The sequence below is a fragment of the Sinocyclocheilus grahami genome, unplaced genomic scaffold (assembly GCF_001515645.1).
Source record: "Sinocyclocheilus grahami isolate Dianchi unplaced genomic scaffold, SAMN03320097.WGS_v1.1 scaffold197.1, whole genome shotgun sequence".
Lineage (NCBI taxonomy): Eukaryota > Metazoa > Chordata > Actinopteri > Cypriniformes > Cyprinidae > Sinocyclocheilus > Sinocyclocheilus grahami.
Window position 1 is genome coordinate 1062225 of NW_015505376.1, and position 24292 is coordinate 1086516.

General features: G+C 34.9%; 1 protein-coding gene across 1 annotated transcript in view; it reads left to right on the plus strand.

Moving 5' to 3' along the window:
• Positions 1 to 416: 416 nt before the first annotated feature.
• tpk1 (thiamin pyrophosphokinase 1) overlaps positions 417 to 24292 on the plus strand; it is a 70098-nt gene continuing 46222 nt past the window's right edge. The window contains exons 1-4 of the mRNA XM_016285452.1: positions 417 to 473; positions 5222 to 5294; positions 9553 to 9627; positions 18651 to 18720. Of these exons, the coding sequence (XP_016140938.1) occupies positions 5225 to 5294; positions 9553 to 9627; positions 18651 to 18720 (215 nt within the window). The 5' untranslated portion in view covers positions 417 to 473; positions 5222 to 5224. The remainder of the gene's footprint in view (positions 474 to 5221; positions 5295 to 9552; positions 9628 to 18650; positions 18721 to 24292) is intronic.

Sequence of the window (24292 nt, forward strand, 5' to 3'; positions counted from 1 at the left end):
TGGGGAATTGTATATAACCATGCATGAGTCTCTTTCCTTTTAAGACTGGTAAGATTTTGAACCCTTTTATTGAAATTTTTTTTCCTCCTTGAAACCCCCTCAAATGTTTAAAGAATGTTTGTTTTGTTTATTGTTATTGTATGTAGAGATATACATATATACACACATGGACATTTATGTATGATGGAGATGTGATTGGTAAAGTGTATATTTTGTCATATGCATTTTATTGATCCCCATTTGAGTGTGTAAATTGATACTGTTCAAATTAATAAAAAAAGTTGAAAAAAAAATCAAATATGTTGGATGTCGACCTGAATGGAATCAGTGCAGGTGTACAGAGCACCTCTAGATGTCGCTGTGACAAACGTTACACGATTTTCTGGCGCTGAAGCGCTTGTCTTCGGCACTCGTTCTCGTTGACTGTACACAAATGTGGACTGGACCCGTGCTGCTGGTTATCCATTCACAGAGTGAGTACACGGGAAATACAGGCTGTGTCTGACTGTTAAACTAGCGAGCTGACTACCTAGACAGCATTTTGCGGTATTATATTTCGGTACCCAAAACATTTTCAACACGAACGCCGAGCGCGCATACTGTACGCTGCCTAAAATGCTGTCTAGGTAGTCGCTATGTAGGTTTTGTAACAGCCAAATGTCAAGTGTTCAGTAAGTTGTCGAGGTGGGTTCGCCGTACAGTAGCTTTATTTTGATGGCATGTTTTAGCTTAACATAACTTTTATGAAAGAATTATTTGTCATTGTTCATTTGTGATGGAATAATATCTCTAGAAGTTTACTTTGAAATACTAGAGTGTGAAAGAAAGTAACTGTGAGGTGTTTACCTTCAGAATCACTTTTCAGTTGTGCTTAATGCATCTACAACTTTATGATGGCAATTATAGTGACTGCATGTATTTCATAAAATTTTTGTACATAATTGCACATTCTCAAAAGCAACTTGTACAACAGAGACACGTGTATGACACTGAACGATTCAGTGTTCAATTGTTAACATATATTCAGCTGTGAAAGTCTGGAGAAAGTCACCGTGATAAAAAGTTGTCATATATGTTGTCAGAAGAGCAAGGTTTTTTTTTTTTGTTTCTGCAAAATGTAGCAAATATTTAGTCTCCTCTACTGACTAGTTTGTGACATGTAAAATAAACATACATTCATAAGATGTAAAACGTATGTAAACGTACACATTACAGCACTGCCCATATGATTCAAGCATTTACATGCTTTTTTCTTTCTTTTGATCAGAGCATTCCAGATCTACGTCACCCTTTTCAATACCATATGAATTTTATTTGAAGCAAGCTAAAGAAAACAAAAAAAAGATAATTCTTCCCAGAATAAAATGTAGGGCTTTCACATGGAGCAGCATTAACTACACAGAGCCGTTGTTCACTGACAAGCTGCGCAAAATATGGTCGTGATTTTGCGCAGCTTGTCAGTGAACAACGGCTCTGTGTAGTTAATGCTGCTCCATGTGAAAGCCCGCACGTGATGGAGATTTACCGCTGATTACAGAACCGGCTTTACTGACAAGATGAGCGTTAAATATCGCATGTGATTTATCGTGCAGCCCTAATAAAATGCACAAATTTATGATACAGTTATGGGGCTTTTGCAGCTGTTTTTGAAGCTGGTCAGCTCCAGCCCCCATTCAATTGCACTGTAATTGCATGGGGGAAAATACCAGATTGATTCAAACCATCTCTAGTGTTCCATCTCTTTGTGTTCCACTGAAGAAATAAAGTCATACAGGTTAGAAACAGCATGAGGGTGAATAAATAATGACAAAATAATACAATAAATAATAAGGGTGCACTGCTTCTTTAAAGGAGAATTTGTTAAAAATATATAAATGAATTTGTTTCTTAATCGGAAAAGATTTGGAGAAATTTAACATTACATCACTTGCTCACCAATGGATCCTCTGCAGTGAATGGGTGCCGTCAGAATGACAGTTCAAACAACTGATAAAAACATCACAACAAGCAACCAATAATCAGCACAACTCCAGTCCATCAATACATGTCCATTTTAATGGAGCAAGTGATGTAATGCTAAATTTCAACAAATCTGTTTCTGAGGAAGAAACAAACATCTGTAAATTTTTATTTTTGAGTGAACTATTCCTAGGCCCACCTGCTTAAGTTTGTGAGTTTCTGGTGCAATCTGTTTTTGACAGCACTCTACTTTCATCAATAGTGTTGTGGGTGTCAGGTTGGATTAGACCCTTTTATTTGCTATGTTGATCCATTTTGGCAGAGTGTTAGGGATACACCTCTCGACCTGCATTGAACTGTTGCTCTCAGCAGGATTGATCCAAGTAATGACATTTTGCACTGTCTGTTGAGTTAATAATTATATATTTATCTTGCATATAATTCTCAAAGTGGTGTCCTCTCAACCATTGCTGACATAAACAGCCAGGATAAGATATCTGTTTCAAAATGAAATCAACAATCAATGAAATTCTTTTTTCTGGTCTGGTCTTGAAAGCTTTTTAGTTTATGGTTTAAATTGCATGTTTGTCAAAACTTTAGCGGTTCTCTTGTGGAAAAAGAAGTACACTTTAGTAGCTATATTTTCAAAAAGAGTAAGTGAAAAAGTGAAAGTACTTATTACAGAAAGAATTGAATGTAATGTTTTCGGACACTCGCATTAATTGCAATGAAAGGAAAATCTTTTATAGTTAAAATTTTTATTAAATTCAAAATTAGTGGAATTTCGAGTGCTTGTTTGACCGAATTAAGTAGGACTTAAAAACCTTTACATGTAATTTCATAACTTGAGTTTGAAATATGATTAAAGAGTCCTGACAAATTAAACAAATTTAACTAAAATCTACTTTAATTTCTATTGAAACTTGTAAGTCATATAGTTAAATATATTTCTAATTACACATTTGTAATAATGAAGTTGTAATTTAGTACATTTAAAGGTTACACTTTATTTGAAGGTGTTCCTTGTTACAGTTTGATTATACATTTAAGTACTATTAATATACATTTGAGTAATATTAATTAACTACATGTACTTACTATATAGTTAGGATTAAGGTTTGGCTTAGGGCTACTTGCATGTAATTATGCATAATTATTTAGTTATTATAGTTATTATTATAATTTTCTATAGTAAGGATGTAACGTGTAACAAGGACACCTTAATATAAAGTGTTATCCATTTAAAATGTTAACTTTAATATCAAACAACACATTATAGTTAAAATTATAATCGTGCTTTAGTATGTTAGTTAACTCATCAAAACAGTTACTTTAAAGAATGACAAAAGATTATTAAACATTATGCGTTATTATATATAATTATTATATTATTAAAAGTTTTACTTTACAGTACTTTTACTGTAAAGTAAAACTTTTAATTTGACATTATTACAATATGCACTTTTTTAAAAGTGTACTTAAGTGTTTTAAAAACAGTTCTGAAAGTGTACTCTCTTTAAGTGCACTTAACTGGTCTTTTATTGCATTAATATTAGGGCTGCACGATTAATCGAATGCGATTGTCATGCACATTTTGTTAATAAAGCCGGTTCTGTAATCAGCAGTAAATCATCATCACATGCTTTCAGATGGAGCAGCATTTACTACACAGAGCCGTAGTTCACTGACAAGTTACGCCAAAAAAATCTCGATTTTATTGAGCGATTATGAAATCGAAGAAATCGTTTGCGATAATGACAGCTGTTTGCATAGCTTCTCAGTAAACTACGGCTCTGTGAAGTAAATGCTGCTCCATCTGAAAGCATGTGAAAATACCACATTTAATAACATGTTTTTACTCCAAACTCACTTCATAACATCAGTCGAGTGTTTGAAATAAATCCTTCTGTGAGATGATGTGGCTTCTTACACAGAATAAGGCACGCAACATATTTCAAAGTATTCTAAGCAGCGATAAAGGCATTGCATTATAAATATACTTTATTTTAATGAAAATTATAATAATAAGAACACAGATAAACCGTATATTGCCGTAGTCGTGTGTTTATTAGTCACGTTGAATCTTCTGTTTATTCAGCTGCAGCGATAGGCATTTTCTGGGTTTCTTCTGCGAGGCGTATTTGGAGTTTCAGCGCGAGAACGCCCTCTGGCCTTTACTGCTGATCACAGAACCTTTATCCCGTTTTGACTTTATTTTGTACTATTTCCAGTGACCAAGCAATAATACAGACATAACTGCTAATGTTGTGTCGAAAATGTATTCACTTTTGTTTATTGAACTGTTGTATATAAGCAACATCACACTCGCAAATGTGTGCTTGTTGTCTTTTCTTTTTTAAGTGGGAGCCTGGGAGGTTCTTGGGATGAATAAATTGAGTAAGAGTAGGACTGGAGACCCTAAAGTAAACTAGTTACATTATTACAGGGGGAGAGCATAGATAAGTCATATAGGAAAAGTGTGTTCACAGGACAAAGAGTTCACGTAGATAAGGTGGTGAGTGATCTGATCTTCTTAATAACTGTGCATTTGTTCCATTTCTATGTCTAATTTTAAACACTTTAAATGGTTTATAGTGTTTTAGTTTTCAGCGCATCTCTTTATCTGTCATAATAAAAAGCTGTTGTTTTGATTAGAACATCTAATTTGTCAGATATTCACTCTACAGAAACAAAGCCTTCACAGAACCTTTATCCCGTTTTGACTTTATTTTGTACTATTTCCAGTGACCAAGCAATAATACAGACATAACTGCTAATGTTGTGTCGAAAATGTATTCACTTTTGTTTATTGAACTGTTGTATATAAGCAACATCACACTCGCAAATGTGTGCTTGTTGTCTTTTCTTTTTTAAGTGGGAGCCTGGGAGGTTCTTGGGATGAATAAATTGAGTAAGAGTAGGACTGGAGACCCTAAAGTAAACTAGTTACATTATTACAGGGGGAGAGCATAGATAAGTCATATAGGAAAAGTGTGTTCACAGGACAAAGAGTTCACGTAGACAAGGTGGTGAGTGATCTGATCTTCTTAATAACTGTGCATTTGTTCCATTTCTATGTCTAATTTTAAACACTTTAAATGGTTTATAGTGTTTTAGTTTTCAGCGCATCTCTTTATCTGTCATAATAGAAAGCTGTTGTTTTGATTAGAACATCTAATTTGTCAGATATTCACTCTACAGAAACAAAGCCTTTTTGCTGTCTTTTAATATTGTATATGTTTTTCTTTATTTTCCTCTACAGTTGATGAATCCAGCTTATTATATAAACACAACCATGGATGAATTCGCTCCATTAGATTGCCTTTTGCCTTCAGGTATTTATTCATTTTAAACTCATTTAAAAGTCTGAATGCATTTATTCTCGCTCATGCATGCATTTACACTTTGTCCCAAAGAACATAAACATAGTTAATAAATGTATCACAGTGCAACACAGTTACACTTCAAATGCTTTAAATTGGCCACTTTGCATGTTCACAGTTATTTTAAGGTGCTATATGTCTTACACATTCCAACCTCATTTGAACGAAAATCTTTTATTTTCAGTGTTTTTAATTCCCTACAGCTAAGAATAAGATTTTAAATGGTTTCCTGTCCGTCATTTCTGTATAAATTATGCACCTCCACAGTGTTTATTCAGGTGTAATTATTTTTTTAATCATTTACTCGGTTTGCACAGATGGGCATATTGATGATACCAAATGTCTGTTTTGCATATTTTACACACAATGTGGTTTTCTGTGTGCATTTTTATTAGATCTCTACATACAGTTTTGGTTTCTTTTAATATATTACCTTAAAACTTTGCTGTTTACTTAAGCAAAAAAACAGGAACTATTAAAACCAGCCAGAAATTTCAAAGGTCAGGCAATGCTGGCTCTGGTTGTTTAGTATTTTGTTTTTTAATAGGATGGTAGAAGCAATTTGGTAATCAGCTAATGAGCCCAGTCAAGTTTACTTTCTGCAAAAATGGATAACAGCCCCCCCATGCAATAACTGGACAAAAAAAGACACATTTCTAAAAATCCGAGAGCAGTCTACAGCAAAATATCAGATGTGTTCTGGAGGATTTAAATTTTTTTTGCTCAAAATTATATCCCTGTCTGTGTAGGTGCCCCATAAATACATGACCAGAAAGTAAGTAATCAGGCTCTAATGATTGGCCAAGAATTGCAGCCATGCTTTCAATGTGTCTGAGATTGCCTGTGGTCATTACAGTAATGAATGCATTCTCAACGACTAACATAACTTTTGTCCTGCTGTTAGCTTCCCTGCAAATTTTCACCGGTTAGGTGGTAAAGAAGGTTCACAAGCTAACCACTAAACAGCTGTATGCCACTTTTGCTCTGTATTTCACAGCAAAACCTGTCTTATTCACAAACCGCAAACCATGCTTTTTAACCAGACGTAAAAAGCCTCAAAAAAAGTGCTGCTCTTTAAGAATTCTTAAAACAAACTTTGTTATCCTCATTGTAATTCGAATAACTTTTGGAAATGTAAAGAGCAGTTTCAGATGTAGACTGCAGTGCAGTATTATTTTAGCATTATTTATATACTAATATTGTGTCTATATAAAATTATATAAAGAAGTTTCTTCTGCCACAAAGATGAATTCTTTGTGTGTGTAAACATATTTGTCATATTTCTGATTCTTATTCTGATTGCTATTTTGAATTAGCTTTAATTTTTATATTTTCAGTTTAAGTTTGTTTTAGTAATATTATGTAATTGTCATTTGTTTTTAATTAATAATAGATACTAATCAATGTTAAATTTATTTTTTAATAATTCTATTTATTTGTAATTTATATGTAATTACATTTTAGATGTAGTTATTGTAGTACTATTTTGTTTCAGTTAGTTTAGTCAAAGTTGTTTTAAGTTTAACTTTTTCATTTAATATCTATATTTTATAACTATTAGATGAAACAACACCACTCCACTAGTGGAGTACAAACGATTGCATGCATTATTATATGTAATAATGTAATATGTAGTGTAATGTAATGAAATAATTATATTTAGTTATTATTTTGCCATGATTGCAAAATCAAATTTTTTTTCAAATTAAAAGTTTTTCCCCCCCTTGCTTTTACTGTAGAGCTGTTGTTAGTGTACTTGCTGTACCTAATTTGTATACCGTTTTCCCATAAGGTCTACATACTCAAGAGATTTCAAGACAAAAGACTCATGAGAACAAAAATTCCCTGGAATAGATGGACTCATGTGACCTTACTCTTCTCTGAAATGTTCTATATAGCCCTTCAATAAAATGAAGACTGAAGACATGACCCAGATTTTTGATCTAGTCCAAAAATACCCCATTCTCGATTCTCATGTCTCAGCATGTGCTTCCAATCCTTAAATTCATACATATTCAATATTTATATTTAATAGAAGGCTGTTTAGAATAAGAAATTGTGTTTCATGTCCTATTCATTCCAGTTTGTGAACTAATCAAACCCAGCTCGTTTATGTGTTGAATTGCAAATGTGTTGTATCCCAATGAACAGCAAGCTCTCAGCTAATTTGGTATATGATAATTTCTGTGTATTTCAATTGATAATTCCCAAAGAAAATATTCAAATGCGGAAAATGTCCTTGGTGCTCTACTAAAAGTTTGTTCTGTCAAAAATGTAATTTACCAGAAGAGGAGATCTGAAATGTGAAAAACCAATGTGGTATAACTGTTGCAAAATACAGATGTTGTTTCTTCTTAGAGTTGTCTACCTTTCGCCACTGCCAATGGTGTTGCGATAGCTCTCATTCATTTATACACAGTGTTTGCACTTCAGGACCTTGATATTTTCTCAGTCTGTTCTGCAAGATGTGTTCTGTGCACAGCTGCATCAGGATACCTGTGATTTATTCAGAGAGAGTTTTGACACGTACACTTTGTTGGTTATTCTTTTTTTAACAATGTGTACTAAAAAAATCAATGCATTAATGCAGCTGTATGTCATTAATGCTGCCAGCATTTATTAGCCATGTAGAGATTTTGGGATGCTATTCAATTGTAGCATTGTGCTGAACGAAGAAGTGTCTGATTAGCTTCATGTTAAAATAACTATAATTAAAAATGTGTGAGCAGCTTGGCTCTGAAATGTATCGCAATTAAATGTGTGAACCCATGCATTTGGGACTGCTTGGAGCTCTGAGATGCCTTACAGAACATTATCTTGAAATATTAAAAACACTAAGTTATGGAGTAATCGCATTTCGTTTTCTCCCATAGAGTGTTTCAGATTGTATAGTTGGATCAGTATGTGACAGAATGTGACTTATATGTTCCAACTGTTTTTGTCTAACGGTTTTTCTATTTTTTTTATTGTACTGCCTCCAAAATTCTTTTGTTTATATAAAAAAATGATAATATTAGGGTTCGTCTCCAACAAAAAAAGAAATCAGAAATAATCTTTTGCTCTAAAAAATGAAGTGAAAGATTTTTAATGAATTCTTTCATTACATTTGAGCACCTCATTTCTCGTCATTACAGTCTTTTATTCGTTTATTTGATTGATTGATTCATTCGATCGTTCATTCATTCAAATAAGAAATATTTTTTAATAATTTTTTCATAACATTTAAGCACCCCATTTGTCATTACTGTCTTTTATTCGTTCGTTCGTTCGTTCATTCATCCAAATAAGAGATTTTTTAGGAATCTTTTTATAACATTCAAGCACCCATTTCTCATTACTGTCATTCATTCATTCATCCAAATAAGAAAGATTTTTAAAAAAGTATAACTTTTAAGCACCTCAATTCTCGTTACTTTCTTATATTCATTTATTTGATTGATTGATTGATTCATTAATTCATTCGTTCAAATAAGAACATTTTTTAAAGAATATTTTATAACATTTAAGCAACCCATTTGTCATTATTGTCCATTATTCGTTTGTTCGTTCATTCATTCATCCAAATAAGAAAGATTTTTGAAAGAATATTTTTATGACATTTAAGCACCCCATTTCTCATTACTGTAATTTATGTTTTCATTCATTCATTCATTCATTCATTCATTCATTTGTCCAAGTGAATAAATAAATATGTAAATAACATTTAAATTTAATATTTCTGTTTATATATTATGGGAGCTTATACATTGTGGTGGAGTGTTTTGCTTTATTTTTTTTATTTTTTATGTTCTTTACTGACTATTTATTGATTTTCTGTAGTATTACCAAGAATAAAAGTGATCTTCTACATTTAATATGTTAAATAATATCTGTAAAGCTGAAATTGCTTTGTTAATATTACACAGTTTGCTTTACATTGCTGCACATAAAGTACATCTAGCCGTTGTGGAAAAACCATCAGAATTTGTGTTTATGCAATTACCAAAGGCATTAGGCTCTATTATCACAGTTATTTCTCTTGCTGTTTTTTATTAGCTGCTTCTATTTAGAGCTGTATCTCACCAGATGAAACCAAATATTAAAATGTGTTTTTCTCAGTTTCGCACTGTAAATGGGAGAACTGAGACTGCATCATAACCACAGGATGCTGTTGAAATATAGCTGCCCATTAATGTTCACTTTCTGTGTGTTTCTTCTGTTCTTTCACCAGGAAAACAGCGGATTTGCTTGGTTATCCTAAATCAGCCGATTGATGAGCGGTACTTCCATGTGTTGTGGAGTAAAGGTATTGATTTTGTGATGAATATCACACATCGCCCTATCATTTGATGCTTGTTTGTACTTGTCTGGATTGCTTGTGCAGTGGAGAATGGCAACATACCTGGCACAGAACTCTCTTGAAAAGGTCGGACAGGCCTAATTGGTGATATATAGGGCCACTGTATGCTATAAAGCCCCTACAACCCATAATGCATTAGTCATCCTTTCGATTCCCCACTGGACGAGCTATGATTACGTAACTCTTCTGTTTTCTGTTTGTCTTTAGTGCCGTGTGCTTTTAAGGTACCTTTATTTGTTGATCCCAACCAGTTTTCAACTGAATAACAGCTCTTGTAGAATTGTAGATCATGATTAGTTAAAGGTTGTGTCTCAAATGATGCAATGTACTACACACTACGCAGTCAGGACCACGATTGTCAGTGTGCACCAGTGTTGTTATTGTTAACTAAAATGAAAACTATTAAAAATCATTTTTGTTCATTTAAATGAAACTGAAATAAAATAAAATATGACTATTCAATCTTAAAATAACTTTAAAAAAATTGGATGTGATTAATCGAGATTAATCGTTTGAAAGGCATAAAAAGGCAAATTGTGTTTCACCTACAGTGTTTTAGAGATGCCTGTCAATTAAAAATGTAACCATATTAATTCAATGATTTCAAAATTATTTTATATAAGCTTTTTTTTTTTTTTTGCTGTGAAACAACTAATGATAATTCATTACATCAGACATTACATTAGTGAGGCAGACGAGTAAATAATTTAAAAACATACATTTTTTTCTTCTACCAAAGGTTTGGGGGCATGATTAATTGCATTAATTTTCCTATTGCATATTAATTGGACTAAATTTGTGCGTTAATTTGATTTTTACAGGATTTTTAGAGCTATCAAAGCCCTTTCAGCAGTGCAATGTAATGCAAGTCAAGAAAAAAATTTTTTTTTAAATTTTATGCATTTTCCCTTCAAATGGTTGCCGCTTTGTTTTTATGCAGGCGAGAGTTTGTCAACTATATCGCACTAGCTTTTGTTGGTTTCAGAAGTTGAACTCATTTCAAAACTCTTGATCGTGTAATTCCTCTGCCCTTGCATCAGAGATACTGTGCATTTTTCATGCGGCTTTGCTCTGGAGGCAAAGCAGGTGGGCGACGAGCGTGTTGCTGGGAGCAGGGTGAACATATCCAGATGGTTTTCCTTGAGGGACCGGGGCAGGGCGCTCCACCCCTCCTCGAGTGAGCCTCAGAAGTGCAGTCCTATGGGCCCATGGCACCACCAGTGCTCTGTAGGACTGGATGATCAAAGACGGCTCTTTGCAGATACCAACACATTTTTGGATGCATTTCAAAAGTCCTTTCAAAAGTTCACTTCTTTCTTATTCCAGTTGCGTTATTAGTACTGATTTAAAACCGCAAACACTTTGTGCGTCTCAACCACCGAGAAAGTGGCGTACTAGTGGGTTAGAAAATGCATGCTATATGGGCCTTAAACAATAGCTGCCATGCTTGATTTGAAACTAACAAACACAAGGCTGAAAGCAATGCACTTTGTTCATTATGTTGTGGCTTGGTACCTGTGTGTCCATAATTTTTCATACTTCTGCGTCAAATTAAATATGGCAGCTACTCTCATTGCGTCTATTTCTGTTTTGTACACTACTGTTCAAAAGGTTGGGGTTGGTGAGCTTAAAAATAGCTACATTTGTTATAGAAGCAAAAAACAGTAATAAAAGTAACTGTTTTCTGTTTTAATATATATTTAATATATCTTTTTTTATTTATTCCTGTCATAGCAAAGCTGAATTTATGGCATAATATTATTGTGGAAACCATGGGCGACATTAGGGGGGGGGCAGTTGCCCCCCAAATTGTTAGTAATGGAATCCCTGATGTCGACCCCGCTGCAGCGCATAGCCAAGCGCTAAATACCCTCAATGTGTTTTTGCAGCGTTGAGCAATGTAACCAATCACAGACATATCTGTTGATTTCAGTTTTTAAGTGCAGTTTTGCACTTTCATTGTGCAGTTTAGAGAGCTTCATTGATTATAACGGATTAGCAAAGCTGAATTTATGGCATAATATTATTGTGGAAACCATGGGCGACATTAGGGGGTGGCAGTTGCCCCCCAAATTGTTAGTAATGGAATCCCTGATGTCGACCCCGCTGCAGCGCATAGCCAAGCGCTAAATACCCTCAATGTGTTTTTGCAGCGTTGAGCAATGTAACCAATCACAGACATATCTGTTGATTTCAGTTTTTAAGTGCAGTTTTGCACTTTCATTGTGCAGTTTAGAGAGCTTCATTGATTATAACGGATCTTTGTAAGATCGCGATGAGCGAAGATGAGTGACGCTTTTTAGTGATAAAGGGAGCGTGCTTTGCACACTTTCTATCCATTCAGAATTTGTATGAAACTTTTGTTTTTCGGACACATAGGCTACACCCTGGAAAGTTTCGGGAATGACATCCACAATATTTATGCGAAATTCACTCTCGGAATAGCAGTGATTTGCGTCCCGAGCGAGATCTAATTCACGGACCAAAAGCGTGTGTAAACTTTATTGAGATCGGGACATATCAACCAGTAATTTAATTTAATTTCCAGTAACGGTCGGTAGAAAGTTCAGCAGTGAATGGTGTGCGATTTATGACATGATATAGTCCCACAACTGATCGTTTATTATTTCCTCACGTGTCTCACCTTTGGTAACAAACGTTAAAAACGGAAACATTTCAAGTGACACGGGGAACGGTGGCAACCTCTTTAAGTTATTCTTGACTGTGTTGGATTGACAGCTTTGATGCATTGCAATACGGTAGGGTATTGTTTTGATGCTCACATCAGAAAAAAAATATTTTGCTTTTATTTATAAATTTTAAAAAATTCACTGCGTCTGTGATTTTTTACATTTATATTTTTTATTGAGCTGTCTTCTTGATACACTCATTTTCAGTATTTCTTTTTATATAGCGAACTATGTGGCATTCACTTTGTAGTGAATATGAGTGTACAAGTCAGCGGTTTTGGGTATGACTTGGTGTGTAAAATGTCAATTATGTTGTCTCGAGCACCTTATGCACCTTACTAGTTCAGCACTGTGGAAAAAAGACATGAGCAGAGGCAAAACGTCCACACTTACACTCTTAGTTGTTGTGTGAGTATGTCTCTTGGCATTCTGATTCTGATTACATCATCACTGATATTCATCACATCTGACAATGACTGCACTGTCAAATACTGATTTATTTACTTGCAAAATGACAGAGTGGACAGTCAGTCTTAAAGATGGAATTTGGAAACCAAATCATATTTGTGGAAGCCATAATCACCTTCTGTAAGCTGTTGGTGTTTATTGAAGGAAATGCTTCAAACGTCTTGCTTTGATAAAAGCTTGGTGTATTGAAGAATTGACATTGCCGCAGAAATCAGATACACTTTAGTATACAATTTCTTTCTTCTGTCCAGAAACCTTTCTTCCAAATATTGTGACGTGTGAAGTAATTATCCCTCCCTCTGTATTGAAAAGTTTGAGAGGGCCATTTTGGTTTGACAGTTTGTTTTACAATACAGCAATAGCAGTGTTTTGGCAGGGCTCTTTTTTTCCCCCCTTTTTGAGCATTTCATATTCCTTGAAGTTTTGGCCAATGGATGGAATGTAGGTTTGGGTCACTTGATGGTCTTGATAGTGATTTAAAGATTTGTGGCTTTCAGTCCATATCTGATGTCATTGAGACCGTCTGTCTGCTACTCCTAAACATTTGCGTTTAGCAGAAAATTGACAGAAACTTACACAAGATTTCTATTTTTTTTTTAATGCTGTTCTTTTTTCTTTCTATTCATGGAAGAATCCTGGGGAAAAAATGTATCATCGTTTCCACAAAAATATTAAGCAGCATAACTTTTTACAAAATTATTAATAATTAGAAATAGAAGTAGAAAATCAGCATATTAGAATGATTTCTAAAAAAAAATTATGTGAGACTGAAAACTGGAGTAATGATGCTGAAAATTAGCTTTTTCATCACAGGAATAAATACATTTAAAAAATATATTAAAATAAAAAACAGTTTTTAATATTTCACATTATTACTATTTTACTGTGTTTTGATCAAAAAAAAAAAGCATAAAAATGGAGCAAAAATATTGATTACTCATCTTGTACTCCACAGTAAAATGAAATCAAATGCTCTCTAGGATGACAAATAACAATGCTATCTCACAACCAATTTATACGTATTTTATGAGGTAGCTAATTCGTTTTTTGTATGACCTCACTTGTACGATTTTGTATAATTTGTCTAGACCCCAGTGACAGGTAGGTTTAGGGGCAGGGTTAGGGGTAGCTCATTCGTACAAATTCATATGAATTGGGGAACATGTAAAATACGTACGATTTAGAAAAAATCATACTGATTTTTATGAGGTCGTACAAATTTGTACGAATTAGCCACCTCGTAAAATATGCATGAATTGCCATGAGATCGGGTTGGAAATAACACCACTTGCAAGTGACATCAAGTGGCAAATAATACATCTTACTGGCAATTTAAAAGAAATATATATATATCCCACCCAGACTTCCTGCTTCCTCCTGTAGACCTAAATTAAAAGTTTTGCACCCATTCTCACTCTCAACTCTTTTGAGGATAAAGAAACCATCTTAAAAGGTGAACTAACCTTCCATTTTGCTCGTTGACCACTCGTCCCTCTTTGATTTACAGAGGCCACAGGCTTCACTTCACTTCCACTGCCAAAAGACATTAAATCAGCGACAGCAAAGTCTGCCTCATCAATATTTGTCCCCCATAAAACACCGGCCGAGTAGCAAAAGTTCATGACAGGAAGAGGAAGCACCGCTGGTGGATTATGAAGTGTTTATTTACAAGGTTATCTGTCCTGCACCAGGGCTTCGATGAAAGAGCATTCACGAATGATTTACCCCCTCCAGCATCTCCGGACGTCGTAATGCTGCCTCACCACAAGTGAGAATGTTTGGTTGTTTACTATTGGAGGACCCACCACAAACTCTTTTGTAAAGCTTTTCAGTAGTTAAAACTTTATAGATTCAGTTAATTTTGATTGTATATCAATCAATCAAATCAATGATTTGTTGTTCATTAACAGTATGAACAAAAGCCAAAGGCGATATTCCTTAAATTCAAAGTCTTGAAAAGCAGATTTTGCAGCTGTAATTGAACCCACAGTTTAGATATTCATAGCACATTTAGAACTGAAAGCAGTTTAAGTGCTGTCGATTTTCAAGATTCATGACTATGGATGTTATACTATTGCCTATTTTGCTCTGCATGTGGTTAAGTCTTCATTTTATTGAAGTCTTCATATTAATAAATTTGCCTGGTGTCGAAATAATGAGTCATTTGCATTCAGCCCGGTGCTTTTAAGTCTTGCTCCTGGAGTTCTCGGCTGCACTGAATTACGCCTTGTTTTCCGGTTAGAGATGTAGCACGCTGTTTACTTTGATGGGATATTTACAGAAAAGCTTCTTTGATTCACCTCCCGAGACTGCATTGAAAACGCCAGTGTAATCACCCTACGAACAAATGATGATGTCTTTGCCAAACCAATTGAGCTGTCTGGGAACTAATGAATGACTGGCCTGGATGCATCATCATGAGACATTATTTCAGAACTGAAGAGTAAATGATTTTACGGTTTACTTGTGTCTTTGTAAGTATATCTTATCTAGGTCATTACAGACAGACGTCAACTGCACCATTGTAAAGAACCTTATAAAATGTGTTTTATTGCTTTTTGAATAAATATTTTTTAAAAAGTGATAATTATACAACAACAAACCACTCTTGAATAATCTTAAAACACTAAGCTTGTGGCCCGAGGCACTGATTTAACACAGTAATTTGGAATGATTATTTTAATAAATGAAACGTATCACAATGTCTTAAAGGGATAGTTCACCCAAAAATTTGAATTCTGTCATTAGTTACTCACCCTCATGTCGTTCCAAACCCGTAAGACTTTTGTTCATCTTCTGAACACAAATTAAGATTTTTTAAATTAAATCTGAGAGCTTTTTGACCCTGCATAGACAGCAAGGGAACTACATCGTTTTAGGCCCAGAAAGGTAGTAAGGACATCATTACAATAGTCCATGTGACATCTTTGGTTCAACTTTAATTTTATGAAGCAATGAGAATACTTTTTGTGTGCAAAGAAAACAAAAACATCTTTATTCAACAATTTCTCGTCCTTGCCGCAGTTTGATTAATAATGCGGTAACCAGTATGTAGGCTGTATGTGCGTGTATGCATGCAATTTAATATAAAAATATATTTTATACTTATTGCAAACAAATAAATAAATACATTTGATCACATTTTATTTTAAAGGGTTAGTTCACTCTTTATCCTACTCAAATGTGCACATAAGTTTTATTTGCGCATTTTTAGAATTTATGCGCATCTTGGCATTTCCATCCAGCGATTTTTATGCAATATTCCAAAATGTGCATAAAAATAGGTGGATGGAAACGCAGCTAGTGATGAACACAGAAGCGCAGCGGAGAGAGAACAAAGCAAAACGCTGTTCACAAATTATAAGTACATAACGAGGATTTGTAAAGAAAAATGTTAGAGAATTTCGATATAAGCCAAGATAATAATAAGCTAAATATAAATATTAAATATAAGCTAATAAGTAACTAGTTAATAGTGAGAATTGGTCCCTATACTAAAGTGTAACCATAAGTGTATGTAGGGAATTTGCCTTAAATTAATTTAGGGGCTTTTCTCTGAATCGATGGATTGATGGAATGTGTTTGAAATTTTTCAAGAGTTCTCAACTGTCAATTTGAATCATTAATTTGGCTTTTCTCATGTCATTGATTGATCTTCAATTGATATCAATCAGTCATTGACCACAAAATAGCTTTTAGACTGCAGATAAATAACACCATTTAGGTAGACTTTAAGTTAGTGTAGAGTCTAAGACATTGTTTAGAAGTCTAGACAAGTGGGAGAACAGACAGCAAAGGCCAAAGCCAGAGCCATCCAGAGCAAGATGGCCCTTGCAGGCAGTCACAAAGTGTATTATCACACATTTTCAAGAGTGCAGAATTTAATTCAATCATTGAAGGTGCCATGTAAATTGAAAGTGAATGTTCTTGTGTTATTCACAAGTGCTTCCACCCCCTCCTGTGTCACCAAGCAAAGAAAAAGTAGTGACAATTAATTTGTACAGGTGTTTAACTGTTTGAAAATGTTTCCCTTGATCCTCCTCGTACTTTCACCTGAAAAAAAGTTGTTTTAACAGTAAGCCTAAAGCCATCGTGTCCATTAAGATCGCAGCAGTGTCTTGCAAACACATTCCATTATTCATGAGGCATATGATGCAATTCTCTTACCTTGATGCTTTGGCCATAAACCAGCTGTGCTGACAAGATTACATTCGTCTTGACATGATCTTTGTGACGATTCCTCACTCTTATAAGCGTAACAGAAAATCATCTTTGTTTTATGCGGCCGTGAAAATATTCCCTCCCTTTTTCACAGAATGTATTGGAAAAAACATAAAAGTCACCTCTGTTTGTTTATAAATGTGATACCGTTGGGTTTTCGTGGGTTTAAATAATAGGATTGCAGGCTTACAACCAAGCTACTTTATAAATGGAGGAAGGAAAGTCTTCAAAGGAAAAAAAGCCGTCACTCTAACAGCACCTGGTTTAAAATAACTCATTTATTCAGTGAAAATGTTCTGTGTTTTAAATTCCTGTTTGTTACTTCTTGCTATTGTCTAGAGAGTGAATCCCACATCTGTGTGCTTTAGTTCATCAGCTACAAAAAGTCAAGAGCACTTTCTCTGAACTTCTGCTCATGTCAGACTTCAAAGTCGGCGGGATTATCATTTTAATATAACTTTTAGATGGTATTTATTTGTACATTTCTAACTGAGCATATGCCGCTACATCTTTCCCAGATTTGTCAGCCTGCACTGAATTAAAACCTGAAACCGAGTCTCAGGTAACACTTTACTTAAAGTCTGTTTATATAGCACTTTATAAATGTTGCCATAATGCCTTATGCACATTTTCATCTATTGTATTTCATGCATATATATAAAATATATATTTCTATTTCTTATATAATTATATATTATAATAATACAAAATTTCATATTTATTGCAAAATAAATATATATATCCATTATATTTTTCATAATTTTAGAAAGTTATTTATTTATTTATTTGTTTGTTTATGCAATTCATATAAAGTTTGTTTTCATATTTACTATATTAATTATATATATATATATTCTATTTCTTGTATAATTATAAATAATAATTATATATTATAACAATACAAAAACTTATATGTATTGCTAAATAAATACACGTGTTATATTTTTTCATAATTTTAGGGAGTTATTGGATATTTATTTATTAGTTATTTATAGTTTATAGTTAATTTTTTATATTTATTTAAATAATACATATAAAGTTTATTGTATAGACATATTAAAATTAGTTTTAGAATTTTATATATTTTTATATAAAAAATATTCATATAAGGGGCATTCCTAAAGACATCATTATATGATATAGTACATGTAGTATTACATACAGTGCCGATCAAAATTCATTATGTAGATTTGACTGTCATATCTCGTCAAAACCAGTGGCCTGTTTAACTGGATTTAGCTTCCCATTGGCCTTACCTTGAAAATGACAAGGCTCACCATGCTTATCAGAATCGATGATGATCCTGACAGGACAGAATGACCTTCATCCTGAAATGATTAGTGCTTTCGCGAAAGGCACGAGGGAGCCATTACTGTCAGCCAGGCCATGATCTAGAATAATCTATTTGTTTTTATTTCAGCATGTCAGCAGTTACCGAGATGGGCTCGAAAATGACTTCAAACGTATAACCGTATAATGTGATTTCAATGATATTTATCTCTTCACTCATCTTTACGGCGAGATCTGAGTTGTAATGAAGCCGATCAAGGATTCATCTAAGCACCTCCTGTTTCTTTCCTGCCATTTCAGCCAAGATCCGAGCATGTGCAGACGGAGGTGCCAATCATCTGTACCGGCTCACGGAGGGTCGTCGCGAGAGGTGAGAACCCTATTTTGGCTCCCATCACGATTGACTCGGAGGGCAGAGATGGATCTGGAGATGTCAAGGTTCTGGTGTCATTGCACATGTTCATTCCCAGAACGGCTGGACTTGTAGGAGGCCTCAGGAGTATCCCGCTTGCCAGAGTGCTTTCAGAGGACTTAACTCCTAATCCATCACCTTTTGTCAGTGCCTGACAGGCCAGATTCATCTTCAGGCCTCTAAATTGGGTACTTCTCTCCCCTCCAGAGCCGTTTACAATTGTTTTCTTTTGTTTGGGTGCCTTTTTGTTCTACAACCTAAAAATAACGCTGAGTCTCAGACTCTCCAAGCACCGAAATCACAACTGAGTGATGGGACTTAACACATACTGGTGCATTTGTTTATTTTAAAATGAAAATTTTGTAATTATTTACTCACACTCATGGCATTCCAAACTCCCATTTTGTTATTTTGGCAGCTAAAAAATTATTTCTAGTTGTTAAGCTCCAAAAAAAACACAATAAAAGTGGTTGCTGTGACTTATATTCAGAGATGAATTCTGAAGCTATGTGACATCTCTGTGCGGTGAACACACTGAAATATAGTGTATGAGTTGTATAGACTATTTTGATACCTTTGGTTCCTTTTTATTTGGAAATATCATGAATTTTGAGACAGTGTTTATCTTTTGATAATGGAATGTTCCAGGTGTAATACAAGTTAAGGTCAGTTGACAGCATTTGTAGTATAATGTAGATTATTGCAAATAAAAATCATTATTATTATTATTATTTTCAGTCACCCCTGTTCGTCATTTAGAAAAAAGCAAACATTAAAGATTACAGGTCATTTACTGTATGGAAGTGAATGGGACCAATTTTGTGGGATTTAAAAAACAAATTGTAAGACTTATAATGGACCACATGCACTGAGCCTCGTGGCACACTTCCGTTTTGAAATAATACAGCTCGGTTATTTCCGGTTATGTGTATTTTCAATATGCTGTAATCATCTAGTTGACTTAAACGCGTATTTAAACGAAAGTCCATGCTATGATTTTAAAATCCGGACATTTTCAGAGACATGAGAAGAGATATTCTGATGATTACTGTGTACAGAATTTTCCAAACTCAATGGAACTTGAAGTTTTAATCCAACATAAATTGATGTGAGAATGCAGTGGCTGGTAAACATACGTTCCCTTTCAGTCGGTCACTCTCGACGTCACGTCGGAGGACCGACGAATTGGGATCTCGCTTAGAGGGACCAATCTACGAGGGTAAACTAAACGAGCCAATGCACATTGGCATGCGATTATTGCATCCAGCTGCTGCTGATCACAGCGTGAGTATAAGTAGCTTTTTATAAGACCCTTTGGCACCCGCGTCCAGACCTCTGGAAACTTCATGTCCAGAAAGTCCCTGGATGGGACGCAGAGGTTCTGAGTGGCCTACCCCAAGAGGTAGTTGACACCATCACTTCAGCGAGAGCCTACACTTGAAGTGGAACCTGTTCGTTGAGTGTTGTTCTTCTCAGGCCGAGGAGACCCCTGAAGATGCCCGATCTGAGTTGTGCTGTCCTTTTTGCAGCAAGTGTTGGAGTGAAGGCTGTCTCCCTCCACCCTTAAAATTTATGTCGCTGCAATCGCTGCTAACCACGACCCCGTAGAAGGAGGTCGCTGGGGAAGCATGACCTGGTCGTCAGGTTCCTTAAGGGGGCGAGAAGGTTAAATTCTCCATGGCCCCCCTCTATACCCTCTTGGGATCTGACTCTAGTGCTCACGGCACTACAGCAGGGCCCATTTGAGCCTTTGCAGACGGTTGAGGTGGAGTTCCTTTTGATGAAGACTTTGCTCCTGAGAGTGACCGACTGAGAGGGAACGTCTCGGTTACGTATGTAACCCTCGTTCCCTGAAGGAGGGAACGGAGACGTCACGTCCCGTCGCCACAGCTCCTGTGCCACCGCTGAGCGGCCGGGTCACCGGCTCGGCTCATCAGCGAAAACCTGAATATGGGCTGCATCTGCTGCCTACTTATACTCACGCTGTGATCAGCAGCAGCTGGATGCAATAATCGCATGCCAATGTGCATTGGCTCGTTTAGTTTACACTCGAAGTAGATTGGTCCCTCTAAGCGAGATCCCAATTCGTCGGTCCTCCGACGTGACGTCTCTGTTCCCTCCTTCAGGGAACGAGGGTTACATACGTAACCGAGACGTTATTGTGTTACCACAGGGTGTCAGTGCTCTAAAACTAAAGCCACTGTCTTTTTATGACATCACAATGATCGTTAATATCTTTTAATTACTGAAAACATGCAATACACTTCTTGTGCACTTCTTTAAATCTGAAATGAATAAGCATGATATTGTTGTTATGAAGCTTGAGCCAGTAAAATAACATTTTATGGATTTAAATAAGATTGAAGACACAGCAAATGAGAAGATAAAATTGATATGTATTAAGCTACGTACAATAGATTAAGCTGCTGCTTCAAAACAGCTGGTTTATTGTGACGGCAGGCATATTTAAGAGAGTGAGAATGCCTTCGTAGGGAGCTAATGATCCATTCAGCGCACTGCCAGTAAAGTATGTTTCAGCTGCGATCGTCAGAAGCCTGTTGTTTTGAGCTTATCAGCTTGCAGCAGCACTGCCAAAGACACCTCAAAGGACATTCCAAAAAATAAACAATATCTTTTGAATGCACACATACAGCAGGCCCTGTTCCATGTCACATCCATCAATTCTCTTGTACCTGTCATTGCTTTACTCCATATGCTTTTGTTGTCATCTGTAGATTTTATTCAGAGCTGCCAGAAGAGAGTATGGAAGCCTTCTCCAGACAGTTAGCCATATGCGGTGTCATTAGGGAATATCTACTCGCTGGAAATTAATTCTGCGAGTAGAACAACAAGCAAAATATTCCATATTTGGAAATGAATATCATCAACAGATGCAGTGCTTTTTTGGTTCTCCTTAGATGAAATGAAGGAATTCACATTTTTGAAGGAATTAAAGGGGATTGTTCAGGCCAAAATAAAATTTCTGTCATCTACTTATCCTCATGTCATTCCTTAACTATATAAATAAATCAGATATTTTTAATGAATCGATTAATCAAGTTCACAAAACCAATCTGAATGATTCAAATCTTTTCAATGAATTGGTTGATTCAGTTCACAAAACTGGTCTTAATAATTCAAATTTGTCGAATGATTCGGTCAATTTCATTTTTTGTTTTAAATGGTCTGAATGATTCATATCTTTTTAATTAATTGCTTTATTCAGTTCTCAAACTAATCTGAACGATTAAGATCCTTAAGTGAATTAGTTGATCTAGTTAATAAAAGCATTGATTTCAGTTTGAATGATTCAGATGTTTGTAATTAATTAGTTGATCTAAGCTGATCTGAATAATTTGTTTTTTTTTTCTAAATCATTCAGAGCATTCTTTGATTCAGTTCAAAAGAATGCTCTGAATGATTTAGATCTATTTATTAATTGCTTGCTTTAGTTCACAAAAACTGAATGATTCAAATCTTTAAGCAAATCAGTTGATCCGGTCCATAAAACTGGTTTGAATGATTCAGATATTTTAATGAATCGGTTGATCCGGTTCACTAAATATGGTCTGCGATTTGTTCATTAATAGAGCTGATTGAGTTGTCAAGTTTAACTCACTGACTCAATGATCATTTGCCAGTGTTACCAACTCACTGGAAGAAAGGAATATCAATGAATAACAACTTTAAATGTGATCTGTTTCTTACAAGAGATATCATATGACCAGAAGACTTGAAATGTGGCACATAAGTCATTTGAAACACTAATGTGGTACTTTTATGATTCTTCTTTGTCATTTGAGAGCTTGACCATTCCAGTCCTCATTTGCTTTCATTATCTTGACATGAGCATGCATAAGTGATGGCAGATTTTTAGTTTTTGTGTGAACTATCCCTTTAATTGAAAATTGAGTTGACCAAAACTTACAATGTGTATCTAATGATACTTGCAAATCAGGCTGCACATTGTGGCATCTGGTTGTTGTTTTATACTCATTTGTGAGCAAAAGCTGATTCGTTTAGACCAGTGACTGCACATTCCCAGAAGTCTTTTTGATGCAGGATGGGAACACATTTCATATGTCTGGTAGACCTCTGGCCTTGCCTAATTACATGCATCCACAGTGATTATTCATTTTTAATCTTCCTGTGCAAACAGGAGCTGACAGGGAGAGAAATCGTCAGAGGAGCTGGTGCCCAGATCAAGACATATCCTGTTATTATCTCACAGTGCCTTAAATGTAATTACCGCATTGACCTTTCCCAGCACTTTGATTAGTTTAGAAAGCTCAGCTTTTTTTGAACTGAAGCAGTGAACACGCTATTGCTTAGAGCTCATGAAACATACTATGCTTTATTCTGCCATTTGCAGATGGCATCGGCCATTATTATGGAACAGTTTTCTAGTCCCAGACTAGAATTATCAACACCGATTGCTCTCTGGGTAATCTTCCAGTGTTCAGATTTTTATTAACTGTTAGATTAATATATAAATACATTTATTTTAAAACATCTACTGTTGAAGTCAGAGAGAGACAAGTGAGAACTTTTTATATATTATATTATATTACTGTTCAAAAGTTTGGGGTCAGTAAGATTTTTTTTCTGAAATAAATTAAAACTTTTATTCAGCAAGAATGCATTAAATTGATCAAAAGTGACAGTAAAGACTGATTTTTGTACCCTTTTTTCTCTTCTTTTCAACTTTCTATTCATCAAAGAATTGTAAAAAATGTATCGCAGTGATCAGATAATATTAAGCAGCACACATGTTTTCCGCATTCATAAGAAATGAGCGTATTATAATGATATCTGAAAGATGATTTGACACTGGAGTAGTGCCGAAAATAGCCATCACAGGAATAAATTACATTTTAAAATGTTTTCAAATAGAAAATGGTTACATTTAAAATTATTAAATTAATTTAAAACAAATAAATGCAGTCTGGGTGAGCATAAGAGATTTCTATATAATTAAGAGACCTACATATTATTATATTGACAATGAACCCTAATGAAAGCACAGTAGCAGGTTTCGAATGATGCATTTGCATCATAAAATATCAATTTATACAATGAATGTTAAAGATGTAAAGTCTTTTCAGACAGTAATTTATTATTTCACACCATATCTAGAAGCAGCCATACTCTGCACTTTTATAAAATTTTATTATACTCTTATAGTTCACTTGTAATGTATGTAATTTACTACTACAGAACTGTTTTACAGTTAAATTGCCGTTTTTTAACATTCCTTTAAGACTTCTTTGTGTAAATGATTTCTGTGTCACATACAGTATGAAATAAGTAATGACGCTTAAAAAAGTTTTTAAAAAACCACATGAAGTGTGCAGTTGTTGAGGTTGTATAATCAGGGACTTGTGACATCATTAGCACAAATATGCATTTGTAGCAGGGAAGTAAAGTATGCATATTCGGACGCAGGGTACGTATCTATGGTTGCACATTAATGTACAGTACTCCAGCTCGGTACGTGTTGTGCGGATGTAGTTATTCTGAAGTACTTGTG